The 19106-nt window shown below is 36.8% G+C and overlaps 1 protein-coding gene across 3 annotated transcripts in view; it reads left to right on the top strand.

The window, feature by feature from the left end:
• The window catches only part of GKAP1 (G kinase anchoring protein 1), a 79672-nt gene that overhangs the window by 40802 nt on the left and 19764 nt on the right, over window positions 1-19106 (top strand). For 2 of the 3 annotated variants that reach the window (XM_082695259.1, XM_082695260.1), the window contains exon 8: window positions 17016-17165. The exons of the other annotated variant lie outside the window; for it this stretch is intronic. In XM_082695259.1, coding sequence (XP_082551385.1) covers window positions 17016-17165 — 150 coding nt within the window. The remainder of the gene's footprint in view (window positions 1-17015; window positions 17166-19106) is intronic. 3 annotated transcript variants of the gene reach the window in all.

Genomic DNA, 19106 nt, shown 5'->3' with positions numbered 1-19106 from the left:
CCCAAAATTAAAAGTAGAACTACCATATGATCCAGCAATTCCATTTGTGTTTATTTATCTGAAGAGAACAAAACACTAATTGGAGAAGGTATATGCACCCACATGTTCAGTGCAGCATTATTTATAAGAGCCAGGATGTAGAAACAAGTTTTACCAATGGATGAGTGGATAAAATGGATAAAGAAATTGTAGTATATGTATGTACAATGAAATATTCAGTCATAGAAAAGAATGAAATCTTGCCATTTATGAGAACATGGATGGACTTTGGCATTGTGCTAAGTGAGATAAGTCAAAGACAAATAATATATGATCTCACTTACATGCAGAATCTAAAAAAAAAAAACAACACAAAAACCTTAACACCAAGCTCATAGTTACAGAGCCCTTAAAACCAGCTCATAGTTACGGATGAAGGAGTAGGCAAAATGGGTGGAGGGAATCAAAAGATATAGATATCCAGTTGCAGAATAAATCATGGAGATGTAATATAGCATAGTTACTACAGTTAATACTGTATTGCATGTTTGAAATGTTAAATGTTCCCATCACTGAAAAAAAATTGTGTAACTGTATGGTGACAGATGTTAATTAGAGTTACTGTGGTGATCATTTTGCAGTATTTACAATGAATTGTTAGATATCTGAAACTAATATGCTCTATGTCAATTACACCACGATAAAAAAATAATTAAAAATTAAATTTTAAAAATTTTAATGAAACATTAGTTTTCCAAACCATATAAAATTGAAGATGCCCATAACCCATAACCTGGTATTTTTACTCCTGAGTACATGCTCTGTGGTAATATGTGCTTATGTGGACCACTGTACATATATAAGACTTTAAAACATCATTGTTCATTAAGATCAAAACATGTAAAGAATCTAAATGTCCATCAACCATGAAATGAACAACAAACTATGGCAAATTTAGTCAATGGAATACTAATCAGCATTGAAAGTGACTGATTTACTGTTATCAGGAACAACATGATTCCATATAAAGTTCAAAAACAAGCAATATTAAATGCATTTAGAGATACATGCATACCTTGACAGGCAATAAAATCAAAGAGATTATCACAAAAAGTTCAAATAATCACATCTCTAATGAAGAAAAGAAAAGCATGGAATTCTCTGGGGTGCTAGCAGAGTTCTGTTACCTTGATAGTAACTTATAAGCATGTCATTTCATAATTATTCTTCAGGCTGTATATATGCTTTGTATGTTCTCAACATGGATAGATATAAGGATATTATGTTAAGTGAAATAAGTCAGACTGGGAAAGACAAATATGATATGATTTCACTCGTATGTGGAACTTAATAAAACAAATGAATAAAGAAACAAAAAGCAGAATCAGACCTGCAAATACAGAGAACAAACTGATGGTTGCCAGAGGAGAGTGGGGTGGAGAGATGGGCAAAGTGGGTGAAGGGCAGTGGGAGATACAGGCTTCTACTTATGGAATGAATAAGTCACAGGAATAAAAGGCACAGCATAGGGAATATAGCCAATGATACACTAATAGTAATGTATGTTGACAGATGGTAGCTACACTTGTAAGCATAGCATTACACGTAGAGAAGTTGAATCACTGTTGTACACCTGAATCAATAGTTGCGTGTCAAATATACTCAATTTAAAAATTCAAACAACAAAAACTTAGAATTGGGCTTTCTTTATGCAAGTTGAAAGAAAAGTTATTTCTTAAAAGGATGCTATTTACAGAAGCAACAAAATATTATAAGGTACCTAAAGATCTAACAGAAGTTATGCAGAAACTTAATGGAACAGATTGTAAAATTTTATTGAAAGACAAAGATGACCTACATAGATACAAAGACATGCTGTTTGTATGGATAAGAAGCTTTATTATAATGAAAGTAACAGTTTTCCCCAAATTGTTTTTGCATTTTCAATGAAAATCCTAAAAGCTTCCCCCCGCCAAGAACTCAGCAAATTACTAGTATAGAAGAACAAAGGCTAAAAAATAGTGAAGAGCTCCTAAAGAAGAACCCATATTTAATATATTACCTGTCATTCATCAAGATTCCTCAATTTCCCTCATTCATCAAGATTCATCAATCTCTCTGTATTTTTCAGTGGCTGATTTGTTCCTGTGCTAATTCCATAGTGTGCTTATTACTTAACATCATGTCTTATACGTGGAAAAGCAAGGGACAGTTAGTCATATTGGGAAAAACCAAATTGGATCTCAGTCTTTCATCACACATTCAAATCTGTTCCACTAGATTAACTACTTCTGTGTGAAAGGCAATTGTACAGCCCTTAGAACTAGGAAATACAGAATTTATTTGTAGGTCTAGGTAGGGATTTTTTTTAACGAAAAAATTGTTGGGCAGAATCAAAATATTATGCAATATCAATAAGAATGTAAAAAGAGGCACAATTGAGAACATATTTTCAAAACACAACTCATATTATTATTCAAACACAGAAAGAACGCCTATCACATGGTTAAAAAGGAGATGGTTGGGGGTGCCTGGGTGGCTCATCCCAGGGTTCTGGGATTGAGCCCCACATCAGGCTCCCTGCTTGGCGGGAAGCCTGCTTCTCCTCCTCTCACTCCCCCTGCTTGTGTTCCTCTCTCGCTGTGTCTCTATCGAATAAATAAATAAAATCTTTTTTTAAAAAGGTGGTTGTCTTGTTTTCTTGCTGTCTCAAAGGATAGAAAATTTTAAATGTAGTTAAGAGACATCAAGCATTTTACAAAATCAAGCATTTTTCAAAAACCATAAAAATGTCTAACCTTGTAAGTAAAATTTTTTTATAAATAATTTTTTAAATTTAAAAAAATCTCCAAAACTCATGCAAAATGACTGTTTTTCCACAAGTAAGTGAAACCATATAATAATTAATCTTCTATGCTTGACTTATTTCACTCAACATAATCTCCCCTAGTCCTGTCCATGTTGATACAAAAGTTGGGTATTCATCCTTCTGAGGGATAGAAGGAAAGGAAGAGTGAATTGAGGGAAATTGGAGGGGGAGACAAACTATGAGAGACTGTGGACTCTGAGAAACAAACAGTGTTTTGGAGGAGAAGGGGTTGGAGGTTTGGGTGAGCCTGGTGGTAGGTATTAAGGAGGGCACATATTGCATGGAGCACTGGGTATGGTGCATAAACAATGAATCTTGGAACACTGAAAAAATTAAAATAAAAATGAAGGGCGCCTGGGTGGCTCAGTGGGTTGAGCCGCTGCCTTCGACTCAGGTCATGATCTCAGGGTCCTGGGATCGAGTCCCGCATCGGGCTCTCTGCTCAGCAGGGAGCCTGCTTCCTCCTCTCTCTCTGCCTGCCTCTCTGCCTACTTGTGATCTCTCTCTGTCAAATAAATAAATAAAATCTTTTAAAAAAATAAAAATAAAAAATAAAAATGAATATTGTTTAGTGACATCTAATAAAACCAATAAAATATGGAAATAGTAAACACTAAATTCATGTTAACAGTTACTCTTACAGTAGGGCACAAGGTCCTAGTAATGTTCTAGTTTTTAAGTAAAATGGTGCTATCATGGATGTTCTTTTAAAAAAAAGTCTTATTGAGTTATAACTTACATACTATAAAATTCACCCTTTGTTAAGTGTATAATTCAATATAGTAGCTTATAATGAATTTGAAAAACTGCAACCATAACCATAGTCCATTTTTAAGATTTGTCCTTGTTACATTATAGTATGTGTCAATAGTCCATCTCACTTCATTGCTGAATAGCATTTCATTGTGTGAATGTTTATTCAACAAGTGGTGGGATTTGCTGTGAATATTTCATACATGTCTTTGTGTAGATACTTGTTTCATTTCTCTTAGGTGAATACTTAGTGAAATTGCTGCATTGTATGGTCAAGCTGTTTTCCAGAGTGTACCATTTTTCATTCCCACAAGTGATGTATGAGGGTTCCAGTTTCTCCACATCCCTGCTAACACTTGATATTGTTTCTTGTTTTGATTATAGTCATACTAGTGGGTACGTAGTGTATCTCATTTTAATTTGCATTTTCCTATGACTAGTGATTTTGAGCCATCTTTTCATGCACTCATCAGCCAGTCTTTATGTCTTCTTTGGTAAAATGTCTATTCACATATTTTGTCCCATTTTTAAAGTGTGTCATCTTTTTTTTTTTTTTTTTTTTTTTTTTTTGAGATTCCTTTACACATTCTGGATACAAGTTCTTTTTTTTTTTTTTTAAATTTTATTTATTTATTTTGACAGAGAGAGATCACAAGTAGGCAGAGAGGCAGGCAGAGAGAGAAGGGGAAGCAGGCTCCCTGCTGAGCAGAGAGCCCAATGTGGGGCCCGATCCCAGGACCTTGAGACCATGACCTGAGCTGAAGGCAGTCTTTTAACACACTGAGCCACCCAGGCGCCCCTGGATACATGTTCTTTACCAAATATATGAGTTGTAAATATTCTTTCACAGGATGTGATCTGCCTTTTTTTTTTTTTAAGATTTTATTTATTTGAGAGTACATGCTCACACAGGTGAGGGGGGAGGGGCAGAGGGAGACTGAGAAGCAGAATTCCCACTGAGCCGGGAGCCCAATGTGGGGCTTGATGCTAGGACCCCAAGATGATGACCTGAGCCAAAGGCAGACGCTTAACCCACTGAGCCACCCAGGTGCCCTGCCTTTTTATTTTCTTAATGTTGTCTTTTGAAACATAAAAGTTTCCAATTCTGATGCAGTCTAGATTATCATTTTTTTTTCTTTTAGGGATTGTGCTTTTGGTATTCGTTTAATAGCACTTGCCTTACCCAGGTCCACAATGATTTATCCTAGAAGTTTTATAGTTTTAGTTATTCCTTTAAAGTCTATGTTCCATTTTTTTTATTGTGGCAAAATACTCCTAACATAAAGCTTACCATCTTGACCATTTTTAAGTGTATAGTTCAGTGGTATTAACTGCATTCATACTGTTGTGCAGCGGCATCACCATCCATCCCTGTAACTCTTTGCATCTTATAAATAAGAAAATCTATACTTACTAAATAATAACTCCCCATTCTTCTATCTCCACAGCCCATGACAACCACCATTCTATTCTGTCTCTATGACTAACTACTTGAAGTACCTCATATAAATAGAATCATATACAGTATTTGTCTTTTTGTGACTGACTTATTTCACTTAGTATAACATCTTCAAGTTTCTCCCATGTTACACATTATTGCAGAATTTCCTTTTTAAGACTGAATAATATTCCATTGTATACTTTTGCTTATCCATTCATCTGTTAGTGGTCACTTGGGTTGCTTCCGTGTTCTAGCTCATGAATGGTGCTGTGTGAACATGGCTGTACAAATATCTCTGTGACCCTGCTTCCAGTTGTCTTGGGAATACACCCAGAAGTGGAGTTGCTGGATCATGTGGTAATTCTACTTTTAATTTTTTGAGGAATAGTCATGCTGTTTTACACAGTGGCTGTACTACATTCCCATGAACAGTGTGCAAAAGTTCAGATTTCTCCACATCCTTGCCTGCACTTGTTTTCTGAACAGCACCATTCTAATGCATATGACATGGTAACTTATTATAGTGGGTTTTTGTTGTTGTTGTTTGTTTTTGAGAGAAAGTGCACGTGCATATTCAGGCCCGGGATAGGGCAGAGGGAGGGAGGGAGAGAATCTTAAGTGGGCTCTGTATATGAGGCTCAATTTTAGGGCCCTGAGGTCATGATCTGAGCTGAATCAAGAGATGGATGCTTAATTCATTGAGCCACCCATGTGCCCCTCGTTGTAATTTTGGTTTGCGTTTCCCTAATCATTCGTGATGTTAAACATTTTTTCATGTGCTTATTGGCATTCATATATCTCCTTAGAAGGAATGTCTATTTGAGTCCTTTGCCCTTTTAAAAATTGGGTTATTAATACTTTTTTGTTGTTGTTACTGGGTTTTTTTTTTTAAGACTTTATTTATTTGAGAGAGAATGAGCAAGAGAGCAGGAGCATGGGGGAGGGGCAGAGGAAGAGGGAGAAGCAGACTCCCTGCTGAATAGAGAGCCTGATATAGGACTTGAGCCCAGGACCCTGAGATCATGAACTGAGCCAGAGCGGACACTTAACTGATGGAGCCACACAAGTGCCCTTTGTTGTTGTTATTATTGAATTTTAGGTGTTCTCTATAAATTCTGAATACTAATCCCTTATCAGATATATGGTTTGCAATTTTTTTTTTCTTTCCATGGGTTGACTTGGTCATGGTGTGTAATTCAATTAGCTGTTGAATTCTGTTTGCTAGTATTTGATTGAGGATTTTTGCATTTATATTTTTAGGAGACATTGGTCTATAGTTTTCATGTAGTGTCATTATCTAGCTTGGGTATCAGGGTTATGCTGCCTTTAAAAATGAGTTAGGAAATGTTTTCTTCATTTTGGGGGGAAGAGTTTAAGAAGCATTGATACTAGCTCTTTAAATATTTGGTAGAATTCACCAGTGAAACAGTCGGGTCCAGGGCTCTTTGTTAGGAGAGTTGTGATTACTGATAAAATCTCTTTAGTAGTTATAGGCCTATTCAGATTTTCTATTTTCATGATTTAGTCTTGGTAGGTTTTTGTTTCTAGGTATTTGTCTGTTTCATCTAGGTTATCCAGTTTATTTGGCATGCAGTTGTTTATAGTACTTTCTTATCCTATTTCTGTAGAACCAGTGGTAATGTCCCCATTTTCATTTGTGACTTTAGTAATTCGAGTCTTTTCTTCATGCTTCTAGCTCAAGATTTGTCAATTTGTCAATTTTGTTAACCTCTTTGAAGAACCAACTTTTGGTTTCTTTAATTTTCTCTGATATTTTTCTATTCTCTGTTTAGTGTACCTGTTCTAGTTTTTATCATTTCCTTTTTTCTGCTAGCTTTGGGTTTAGTTTTTTCTTCTTTTTCTAGTTCCTTAAGTTGTAAAGTTGAGTTGTTGCTTTGATTTCCCTTAGCACTGCTTTTGCTGCATTCTGTAAGTTTTAGTGTGGTGTGTTTGGGTTTTCATTTGTCCCTAAGTATTTTTCTAATTTCCCTTGTGATTTTGTTCTTGATCCATTGGTTGTTCAAAACTATGTTGTTTAATTTCTGTAATTTTGTAAATTATCCACCTAATGTTGTTGGTTTCTAACTCTTTCCCATTGTCAGAGAATATACTTTGTATAATACCTTCTAAAATCTATGGAGACTTCATGTGTGGTCCTATATGTGGGCTCTTCTGGAAAATATCCCAAGTGCCCTTGAAAAGAATGTGTATATTATTATGGTTGAGAAGTGTTCTGTATGTATTTGATAGATCTCATTGATTTACTGTATTAAATTCTTTATTTCCTTACTTCTGTCCAGTTATTCTCTTCATTATTTTGAGTGGGGTATTAAAGTCTCTACTACTATTGAACTGCCTATTTCTCCAATTCTGTCAGGTTTTTCTTAATGTATCTTTATGGTCTGTCATTGCATATGTAAATATTAATAATTGTTATATTTTCTTGCTGTGTTAAACCCTTTATTAAAATGTAATGTCTGTCTTTGTCTCTTGTAACCTTTTTTGATTTTAAAGTCTCTTTTGACTAATATTAGTATAGTCACTCCAGCTTTCTTTTGGTTAATATTTGCACAGAATATCTTTTTCCACTCCTCACTTTCAACCTGTTTGTGTCTTTTGATCCCACGTGAGTCCCTGGTAGAGACCATATAGTTGGATGTTTGTTTTTATTTATTCTGCCAATCTATGTCTTTTGATTAGGGAGTTTAATCCATTTTACATTTAAAGTAATTATGGCTAATGAGGAACTTCTATCAGTATGCTGTTTGCTTTTTAAATGCCCTATAGCTTTGTTATCCCTCATTTCCTGCATTACTGTTTTCTTTTGTGTGTAGTTGATTTTTTGTAGTGAAATGTTTAAATTCCTTTCTTGTTTCCTTTTGTGTATATTCTTTGGTTATTTTCTTTGTGATTACCACGAGGATTAAATTTAATATCATGAATTATAACACTCTAATTTGAATTTACAGCAGCATAACTTCATTAACATACAAAACTCTGCTCCTTTACACTGCCATCCCTAGCCCTTTCAGTTGTTGATGTTACAAAATAACATCTTCATACATTGTATGCCCCAAAACATAAACTAATGATTATTTTAAGTGCATTAGTCTCCTAAATTATATAGGAAACAAGATTTGGAGTTACAAGCCAAAGTTATAGTAATACTACCTTTTACACTAATTTTTTTTCATTAAATGTATTAATCTTTCAAATCATGTCAGAAACAAAAAATATGATTAAATGTCATTGTTGTGGTAATATCAACTTTTATAACTGCCCATATATTTACCTTTATATAGATGTATATTTCTCTCTATGGCTCTGAGTTACTGTCTAATGTCTGTCCTTCCCACTTTGCCAGGACTCCCTTGGCCATTTCTTGCAGAGCAATTCTAGTGTTCACAACATCAGTTTTTATTTATCTGGGAATGTCTCAATTTCTCCTTCAATTTTTTTAAAGATTATATTTTTTTATTAGAGAGAGCATGAGCAGGGGCGGGGCAGGGGTAAAAGAGAGAGAGAATTTCAAGCAGACTCCACACTGAGTGTGGAGCCAGGTGCAGGGCTCCATCCTAAGACCACAAGATCATGACCTTAGGGAAGTCAGACATTTAACTGACTGAGCCACACAGGCACCCCTCCATTTTTGAAGGACAGTTTTCCCACGTATAAAATAATTGGTTCAAAGGTTTTTATCTTCTAGCATTCAAATATATTGGCCCATGTCTTCTGGGAGCCAAAGTTTCTGAAGAGAAATCTGCTAATGGTCTTAGTAAATATCCCTTGTATGTGATAATTCACTTCTTTTCACTGATTTTTTTCTTTGTGTTTGTCTTTTGAAAAGTTGTCTTGTTTTTTGAGAGTTACTTATTAGAGAGAGGGGGGAGAGCTGGGAAGGGACAGAGGGAGAGAATCTCAAGCAGACTCTGTGCTGATCTCAGAGCTCAGTGCAGGGCTCAGTTCCACAGCCCATGAGATCATGATCTGAGCTGAAACCAAGAGTCTGACACTCAACTGACTGAGCCACCAAGGTGGCCCTTGAAGGTTTGTTTATAATGGGTCTTGGCGTGGCTTTCTCTCAGTTCATCTTAATGTGGAAGCTTCTTTGAGCTTCTTAAATGTTTATACTCATGTGTTTCATCAAATTTGGGAAGTTTTCTGCTACATTTTTCCCATTTCATTTAAATTCAAATTAGTTAACATATTGTGTAGTATTGGTTTCAGGAGCAAAATTTAGTTATTCATCACTTACATGTAACACCCAGTGGTCATCACAAGTGCCCTCCTTAATGCCCATTGACCATTTAGCCCATCCCCACACCTGCCTCATTTCCAGCAACCCTCAGTTTGTTCTCTATAATTAAGAGTCTATTTTATTTTATTATTTTATTTGAGGGGGGAGTACATGAGCAGGGGGAGGGGCAGAGGGAGAAGCAGACTCCCCACTGATCAGGGAACCCAACATAGGGCTCAATCCCAGGCCGCTGAGATCATGACCTGAGCCAAAGGCAGACACTTAACCTAAGCCACCCAGGTGCCCCAGTCAAGAGTCTTTTATGGTTTGCCTCCCTGTCTGTTTTTATCTTTTCTTTTTTTAAGATTTTATTTATTGACAAAAAGGGTGAGTAGGGGGAGGGGCAAAGGGAAAGGGAGGGAGAAAATCTCAAGCAGACTCCACATTGAGTGCAGAGCCCAATGTGGGGCTCAATCCCTTGACCCTGAGATTAGGACCTGAGCCAAAACCAGGAATCTGACACTTAACCACAGACCCACCCAGGGGCCCCTCGATTTTTATCTTATTTTATTTTTCTTCCCTTCTGTATTCATCTGTTTTGTTTCTAAAATATCATATATGAATGAAATCATATGATATTTGTCTTTCTCTAATTGACTTATTTTGCATAGCATGATATACTCTAGTTCCATCCTTGTTGTTACAAATGGCAAGATTTCATTCTTTTTTTTTTTTGTTTTAAGATTTCATTTATTTATTTGACAGACAGATTACAAGTAGACAGGCAGGCAGAGAGAGGAAGGGAAGCAGGCTCCCTGCTGAGCAGAGAGCCCAATGCGGGGCTTGATCCCCGGACCCTGGGATCATGACCTGAGCCGAAGGCCGAGGCTTTAACCCACTGAGCCACCCAGGTGCCCCAAGATTTCATTCTTTTTGATGGCCAAGTAATATCCATACACATACACACATATACATTCATATATACACACACACACGCACACATACACACCACATATTCTTTATTGATTCATCAGTTGTTGGGCATTTGGGCTCTTTCCATAATTTGGCTATTGTTGATAGTGCTGCTGTAAACATTGGGGTGCATGTGCCCATTCGAATTAGCACTTTTGTATTTAGATAAATACCTCATAGTGCAATTGCTGGGTTGCAGTGCAGTTCTATTTTTAACTTTTTGAGGAACCTCCATAGTGTTCTCTACAGTGGCTGCACCAGTTTGCATTCCCACCAATAGTGTAAAACTTTCTTACTAAGACTTTTCTTCTCTTTTTCCACATTCTTGCCAACCTCTGTTGTTTTCCCGAGTTGTTAATTTTAGCCATTCTGACAGGTATGAGATGGTATCTTACCATGGTTTTGATTTGTATTTCTTGATGAGTGACACTGAGCATTTTTATATGGTCTGTTAGCCATTTTTATGTATTCTTTGGAGAAATGTTAGTTCATGCCTTCTGCCCATTTTCATAACTGGATTATTTATTTTTTTCATTTTTTATTTTATGATTTTTTAAGATTTTATTTATTTGACACAGAGAGAGAGAGAGAGATCACAAGTAGGCAGAGCAGCAGGCAGAGAGAGAGGGGGAAGCAGGCTCCCTGCTGAGTAGAGAGCCCAATGTGGGCCTTGATCCAAGGACCCTGAGACCATGACCTGAGCGGAAGGCAGAGGCTTAACCCACTGAGCCACCCAGATACCCTGGATTATTTATTTTTTGAGTGTTGAGTTTGGTGAGTTCTTTATAGATTCTGGGTACTAGCCCTTTATCTGATATGTCATTTGCAAATATCTTCTCCCATTTTGTCAGTTGCCTTTTAGTTTTGTTCATTGTTTCCTTCTTATGCAGAAGCTTTCTATCTTAATAAAGCCCCAGTATTTCATTTTTGCTTTTGTTTCCCTTGACTGTGGATATATGTCTAGTAAGAAGTTGCTGAGGCCAAGGTCAGAGAGGTTGCTGCCTGTGCTCTCCTTTAGGATTTTGATGGTTTCCTGTGGATATTTCTGTCTTTCATCCATTTTGAATTTATTGTTGTGTGTGGTGTAAAAAAGTTGAGCCACTATTTCTTTTTAATTTATTTATTTTTATTTATTTGACAGACAGAGATCACAAGTAGGCAGAGAGGCAGGCAGAAAGAGAAGGGGAAGCAGGCTCCCTGCTGAGCAGAGAGCCCGATGCAGGGCTCGATCCCAGGACCCTGAGATTATGACCTGAGCCAAAGGCAGAGGGCCTAACCCACTAAGCCACCCAGGCGCCTGAGCCACTATTTCTTAAAATATTCTCTATGCTCTTTTCTCTCATCTCCTTCTGAGATCCCCTCACTGTGCATGTTGGTCTCCTTGATGGTATCCTAGACTCTGTTTGCTTTTCTTCATTTATTTTTCTGCCTACATAATTTTCATTGTCCTGTCTTTAGGTTCACTGATTCTTTCTTCTGCTTACTCAACTCTGCCTTTGTCATTTTAGTAGTTGTACTTTTCAAATCCAGGATTTTTAAAAAATCTTTTTAGGTTTTTTGTCTCTTGATATTTCCATTTTGTTCACACATTATTTTGTTTGTTTTTCTCCACAACTTCCTTTTGTTCTTTGAGCATCTTTATGACAGTTGTTTTAAAGCCTTTGTCTCACATAACTGCAGAAGTGTTTTTCAGGGACAGTTTCTGTTGATTTATTTTATGCCTCTCAATGGGCCATACTTCTCTATTTCTTTGAATACATTGTGATTTTTTTTGTCAAATGCTAGATATTTTAACCTAATAATGTGGAAACTCTGGAGATCAAAGTCTCCTCCTTCCTCAGGGAGTGGTGTTTTTTAATTATTTTTGTTTTTATGATTGTTATAGGTGGTCTGTGTTCCAGGTATGAAGATAAGGTGTATACTTAATTTCTTAGGTCTTTTCTGAGCCCTTTTCCATGGACATGCACAGTTACTTTCTAATTATCCCCTTACAGGCATTCGTTTTCAGATGACCTAGTTTTTGTTTTTTAAAAGATTTTATTTATTTATTTGACAGTGAGAGAGGAAACACAAAGCAGAGCCAAGTGGGAGAGGGAGACGCAGGCTTCCCACCAAGCAGAGAGCCTGATGCAGAGCTCGATCCCAGAACCCTGGGGTTGTGACCTGGGCCCAAGACAGACACTCAACGACTGAGCTACCCAGGCACCCCACGATGACCTAGTTTTTAATGTCTGGGTCCCTAAAGTGAAAATGTAAAAAATGAAGGTAGGAAAAAAGGGCACTAATGCTTTAAATCCAGTAGAAGTCAATTCAGCTGGAGGGAGTCAGGCTTGCTACTATTTGAAGAGGTAGGATTATAGTGGTTGCCTGCCTCTTTGTCTCTTCGCACTTCTGCGGTCAGAGCGCAATCAGTAACGAGAGCACCTTCCCTTTGTTTGGAGGACAGGGTCCTTTTTGAATACCCTAGTTCCCATAAACTGTGCAAGCTACTCTACAAACATTCACATAGTGGCCTGCCATGTGGCTGAGTTTGGGGAATGAGTAGCTGCTACTGTGCTAAAAGCTAAAATTAACCAACGTTAACCAAAATTAACGTTCGTTTACCATTCCCATCTTGTCCTGAAAGTCGCAAGCCTTCAACAGATTTCAAAGTTCTAAAGCAGTCACATCTCAGAGATTCTGCCAGTGCAATTGTTGTCTAGATGAGGAGACAGATTCCTGGTGCTTCTTTCTCAATCTTCTCAGAATCCTTTCTTTTTTGAGTTAATTTTTGTGTATGGTGTGAAAAAAGAGGCCACATTCACTTTTTGAAATGTGTATATCCAGTTCTCCTAGCACAACTTGTTGAAAACACTCTTGTTTCCTTAATGAAGTACCTTATTCATTTGTAAAAAGTAAACTGAGCAGGGGCACCTGGGTGGCTTAGTCAGTTAAATGTCTGCCTTCGGCTCAGGTCATGGACTAAGGGTCCTACAATCAGGCCCCATGTTGAATGGGGAGCCTGCTTTTCCCTCTCCCTCTGTCCTTTTCCCCTGCTCATGCTCTCTCTTTCTCAAATAAATAAGTACAATCTTTGGGGGGAAAAAACTGACCATAGATGTGCAGGCTTATGTCTAAACTCTCAATTATGTTCCAGTAATCTGTAAGGCTATACTTAAACAAATACCATACTGTCTTTTTTGCTGTTTACTTGGCACATAATAGATGTTCAGTATTTGAATTATATTGAAATTGAATTGGCCCAACTTTTTAAAGAACATGTGTTCTTATATTTGCCACTTTTTTGTCTTTTTGGGGGTGGGTGTTTTAGGGGGAATTGTGGGTAATTTGTTTTTGCTGCTTTTCTCCCTAGTTTCTCATCAAACTGTCTTTTGAAAAATTCTGTTCTTACTCTATAAAGAAATTTTCTGCCTCGCTGAAAAATACCCAAGGGCGGAGTACCTTTGGGATGGGCATGCTGGTGATGGTAGTGTCAATCACGTAACAGAGGACACTGGCCGGAATTGCACTCTTTAAAGAAGTGAAATCCAGAGGCCAGTTAGTTGCCATCCTGTTATTCCTTCCATAGAAGCTTAGCACTGTGTTTTTTTTTTAATTTATTTTTTATTTATTTTCAGCATAACAGTATTCATTATTTTTGCACCACACCCAGTGCTCCATGCAATCCGTGCCCTCTATAATAAGAATCACCTGGTACCCCGACCTCCCACCCCCCACCCCTTCAAACCCCTCAGATTGTTTTTCAGAGTCCATAGTCTCTCATGATTCACCTCCCCTTCCAATGTCCCCCAACTCCCTTCTCCTCTCTAGCTCCCCATGTCCTCCATGCTATTTGTTATGCTTCACAAATAAGTGAAACCATATGATAATTGACTCTCTCTGCTTGACTTATTTCACTCAGCACAATCTCCTCCAGTCCCATCCATGTTGCTACAAAAGTTGGGTATTCATCCTTTCTGATGGAGGCATAATACTCCGTAGCGTATATGGACCACATCTTCCTTATCCATTTGTCCGTTGAAGGGCATCTTGGTTCTTTCCACAGTTTGGCGACCGTAGCCATTGCTGCTATAAACATTGGGGTACAGATGGCCCTTCTTTTCACTACATCTGTATCTTTTGGTAAATACCCAGGAGTAGAAGCTTAGCACTGTTTTAAGCATTGTTGTAGTTATTATTTAAAGTGAAATCTTACTAGAATGTACTGGCCATATTTTATGAAGCAGTAGACTTTGAGTTGTATGTGTAGCACTTAGCAATGGAATAACTCATGGGCAAGTTATTTAACTTTAGTGAATAATAATAATTCTTTCACTATCAATCTCTTATGCTGTTAGTGAGAGTCAAAGTGATGCTTTACATGAGTGCTTTGTAAAATACAATGTGCTGTACAAATATTTTTAATATTTGTTTATTAAGAAGTGATTCACATTTTTGTTTCTTTCAAATACTTTCTAAGATAATATATAGGGAAAGGAATTTGAACTTTTGGGTTATTTGCTTACAAATACAGTTAAAATGGGTAAAGTTTGAGTGTTATAGTTCAAGACTGTTGGACATATATGAAACTAATGAGAGTAAGAAGAGTATTTTCTTCAGTCTCTCTATTTTTTTTAAAAGATTAAAAAAAAATAAAAAATTTATTTGAGAGAGAGAATGGGTATGGGGGAGAGGGAGAGAGACTATCTCAAGCAGACTCTGCTAAGCACAGAGCCCAGCACTGGGCTCAGTCTTACAACTCTGAGATCATGACCTGAGCTGAAACCAAGAGTCAGACACTTAACTGACTGCACCCAGGCACCCCTTTCATTCTCTCTATAATAAGAAGTTGGAGAAGAAATGCTACCTTAATTGAGAACATGTACAATATCTAATTTAATGTAATTGAGTAGATTGTGATAAAATCTTATCTCTTTATAACGAGTATGTAGAATTTATGTAGAAAATATTTTTTAAATGTAATGTGCAAGATGGAGCAATACAGAACTACATTAGTCAAGGCAGTGTGGTATGGCATAAGAGTAGACCTGTAGGTTGACAGAACCGAATTGAATCCAGAAAGAAACTCTTAAATTTATGGTCAGTTGATCTTGTACAAGAATGCCAAGACAACTTGATGGGGAAGAAATAATCTTCTCAACAAATAATGCTGGATATCCACATGCCGAAGAATAAGTTTGGATCCTTTGTTCACCCCAAACACACAAAAAAATTACTCAAAGTGGATTATAGACCTGAATGTCTAAAAGAGCTAAAATGATAAAGCTCTTAGAAGAAATTATAAGAGTAAATTTTCAGAACTTTGAGTAAAGTAGTAGTTTCTTGCATAAATTGGACATTGTCAACATTCAGAAATTTTGTAATACAAAGGACACTACCAAGAATGTGAAAGGATGGGGCACCTGGGTGGGTCAGTCAGTTAAGTGCCTGCCTTTGGCTCAGGTCGTGATCCCAGAGTCCACATCAGGCTTCCTGCTCAGTGGGGCGTCTATTTCTCCTTCTCCCTCTCTCTCTCCCTCCCCTGCTCATGCTGGAACTATCTCTCTCCCTCAAATAAATAGATAAAATCTTTAAAAAAAAAAAAAAGGAACATGAAAGGAAAACCCACAGAGTGGGAGAAAATATTTCCCAATCATATATTTGATAAGAGACTTGTATCTAGAATATATAAAGCACTCTTAAAACTCAAAAGTAGAAAACAAATCCAGTTAAAAAAGTGGGCAAAGGATCTCAGTAGACATTTTCCCAAAAAGATATAAAAATATCCAATAAGCACATGAAAAGATGCTCAGCACCATTAGCCATAGGGAAATGCAGCTAAAAGCCACAGTGAGATACCACTTGACCCTCACTTGGATGGCTGTGATCAATAAAGATAGATAAAGGCAAGTGTTGGTGAGAATGTGAAGAAATTAGAACCTTCATATGCTACTGATAGGACTATAAAATGGTGCAGCCACTTTGGAAAACTATCTGGCAATTCCTCAAAAAATTAAACACAGAGTTACCATATGTTCCAGCAGTTGTACTTATACATATATACCCAAGAGAACTGAAAACATAGCCACACAAAAACTTGTTCTTGAATGTTTATAGTAGCATTATTCATAGTAGTCCAAAAGTGGAAACCACCCAAATGTCCATCAACCAATGAATGGAGATGTAAAATATCATGTATCCATCATTGAGATATTATTTGCAGAACTGAAGTACTGATACATGCTATAATATAGGTGAACTTTGAAAACATTGTACTAAGTAAAAGAAACTAGTCACAAAAGACCACATATTATATGCTTTCATTTATATCAGATGTCCAGAAAAGGCAGATCTATACAGACAGACTGTAGATTAGTGTTGTGCAGGGGAAACTGAGGGGGTAGGTATTAGGAAGAAATGGAGAATGACTGCTAAAAGTTCAGGGCTTGTTTTGGGGGCTGATAAAAGGTTGCACAACTCTGGATATATTAAAAGCCATGGAAATGTGCTTGTTAAATGGGCAAATTATACAGTAGATGGATAAAAATTTTTTTTTTAAATCAAGCAATACCCAACCTAAAAAAAAAAAAAAGAATAAGAAGAAAAGGACATTTAACAATGTGTGTCTAATGTTTTTCTTCTGGAGATAGAGAAGAATCAGATGGTTGATTGTCTCCTAGTTACCATTTTTCTTTCATTCTCCAACCTTCTGGTGGCTGACTAGGTTTATTAAATGAATATACTTTTGTGTTGAATCATAGTAAATCATAATTCATTTTTGACAGGAATTGAGTTCTCAGACTTTATCACATGATGGAGGATTCTTCAATAGACTGGAAGATGATGTTCATAAAATTCTTATTAGAGAAAAAAGAAGAGAACAGCTTACAGAATATAATGGAACAGATAATTGCGCAGCTCATGAACACAACCAGGCATGTAAAATAGAAAATTCTCTTAAAATCATAGTGAAATTAAAATGCAATTTTCCTTTTTTAAAAAAACTTAAAACAGTAGAATCCAATTATGATGATATGATGCTACAGTTTTAGGATATTAGTCATTATCATGCATAGATACTTCTACTAACAAGTATGAGGTACCCCATTCATTGAATATTTATCAAGTGTGTGCTGTGTATTGTTAGGCACCAGTATAGGGGAGTGGGAAAACTGAGATGGGTGAGACTGCCCTTCACTTAGATACTCAGAGCAGTGGGGATAAGAGGAGGCAGACCTATAGAGATATCATTCAGCATGATGAAGGCTGGAGAGATTAACAATACAAATGAGGTTTTGAATAGAGAAGGTACTAGCTCCCTCCTAGTTGTGAATTGTGAAAGGTGTCTGAAGAATTGACATTTGGGATAGACATTGAATGATGAATAAACTGTAAGCAGAGAAATGGAGGGGCTCTATGGGAAGTGCAAGAGCAGAGGTCAAGAGCTGCACAAGCCTTAGACTGAATATTCAGGAAATAGAAGGTTCTGCACTGAGATGCACAGAGTGTGAGGCTGGGGTGACAGGGCCAGGGAAATAGCTTGGGTTTAGATTAGGAAGGTCTTTTTAAGGGGAACAAAGAAGTTGGAATTTTAATCTGTAGACCAGGGGTTGTAAGCTCTTGTCTGCAAGCTAAAAATGGTATTCACATTTTAAATACATTACTCAAAAACTAAAAAGAAAGAAAAGATCTCATCAAAAGAGACCTATAAGTATGCATTTATTTTTCTCACCACAACTGCTAGTCTTCTGTTTTATTTACCCCCCTTTTTGGGTCTAACTTATTCTTAAGCTTGTACGTTTTCTTTACCATGTATTGACCTCCAATCCATCAATAACTTCTCAGCCTGAAATTTGTAGTGAGCAGTTTCAGTGGTGTTCAGCAGTAGTGCTTTCCCTTTACCTCCTTGGTTTTCTCTTCTTCCCCTGTAGGTGCACAGCACTGGCTTTCGCAGTATTGCCCACTTTCCCTATTCTGATTTAATTCCTGGGCTGCCAGGTGTTGCTGGAAAATACATACATATTTTAAGACAATGCTACTGTTCTGTTCCGAAAATCAGTGCAATGTAACTTTGCCAGGTCTTCATTTCCACATAATAGTCCTTTGGTTCACCTTTCTTTTCTTTTCTTTTCTTTTTTTAAATCGAACTATAATAAACCTACAGTGTTACATTAGTTTCAGGTGTACAATATAAATGATTCAGCAATTCTGTACAATTTGACTTTGACAGATTCCTAGAGTGGCTGTTCCAAAATCTAAAAGCCCATTTCCCATCCTCCTATTCTCCAGTGGACATGAGCTCTTTGTTTCATTAAGATTGATAAATTCAGTCACTCAACGAATTAAACACCCAACTGTGTTGTGTTATATAGGACACAAAAGAAGTCAGACCCTTTTTATTTTAATGCAACAGTAAGATGGGTTTATAAATAACACTAACATAATTCTGCATGGAAATCTATTTTCAACTTAGTGGCAGGAAATCCTTGCCTGTACAAGAAGTACTTGTGAACTTTTTCCTTTCTAACATTGAATTAAATTTAATGTTTTGAAGTTTTGCCTCAAATTTTTTGTATGATCCATGCAACAAGGTTAGCATTTATGGTTAGGATATGTGCTGCTTCTTTTTTCATCGACTATGATTCTTCTCTTTGTGGTCCATATCTTTTTTATTTTTTTAAACCATCTCAGATTATTTTTGGATAGAAAGAATTATATTTGTGTATTTCAGCAAATAGGTGTCTCAAATCCTTCGTAGGACAAATCTGGGCATATAAAAATTCAGTCAAGTAATGTTAATGATCTAATAAAACCAAAGCAAAACCAAAAACAAAGACTTTGAAGTCAATCAAACCTAATAACACAAAATACAGCTT

This window comes from Mustela nivalis, assembly GCF_964662115.1.
Source record: "Mustela nivalis genome assembly, chromosome: 13".
Classification (NCBI taxonomy): domain Eukaryota; kingdom Metazoa; phylum Chordata; class Mammalia; order Carnivora; family Mustelidae; genus Mustela; species Mustela nivalis.
The sequence above is the reverse complement of the archived record's forward strand: the minus strand, read 5'-3'. Positions and strand labels throughout refer to the sequence as shown.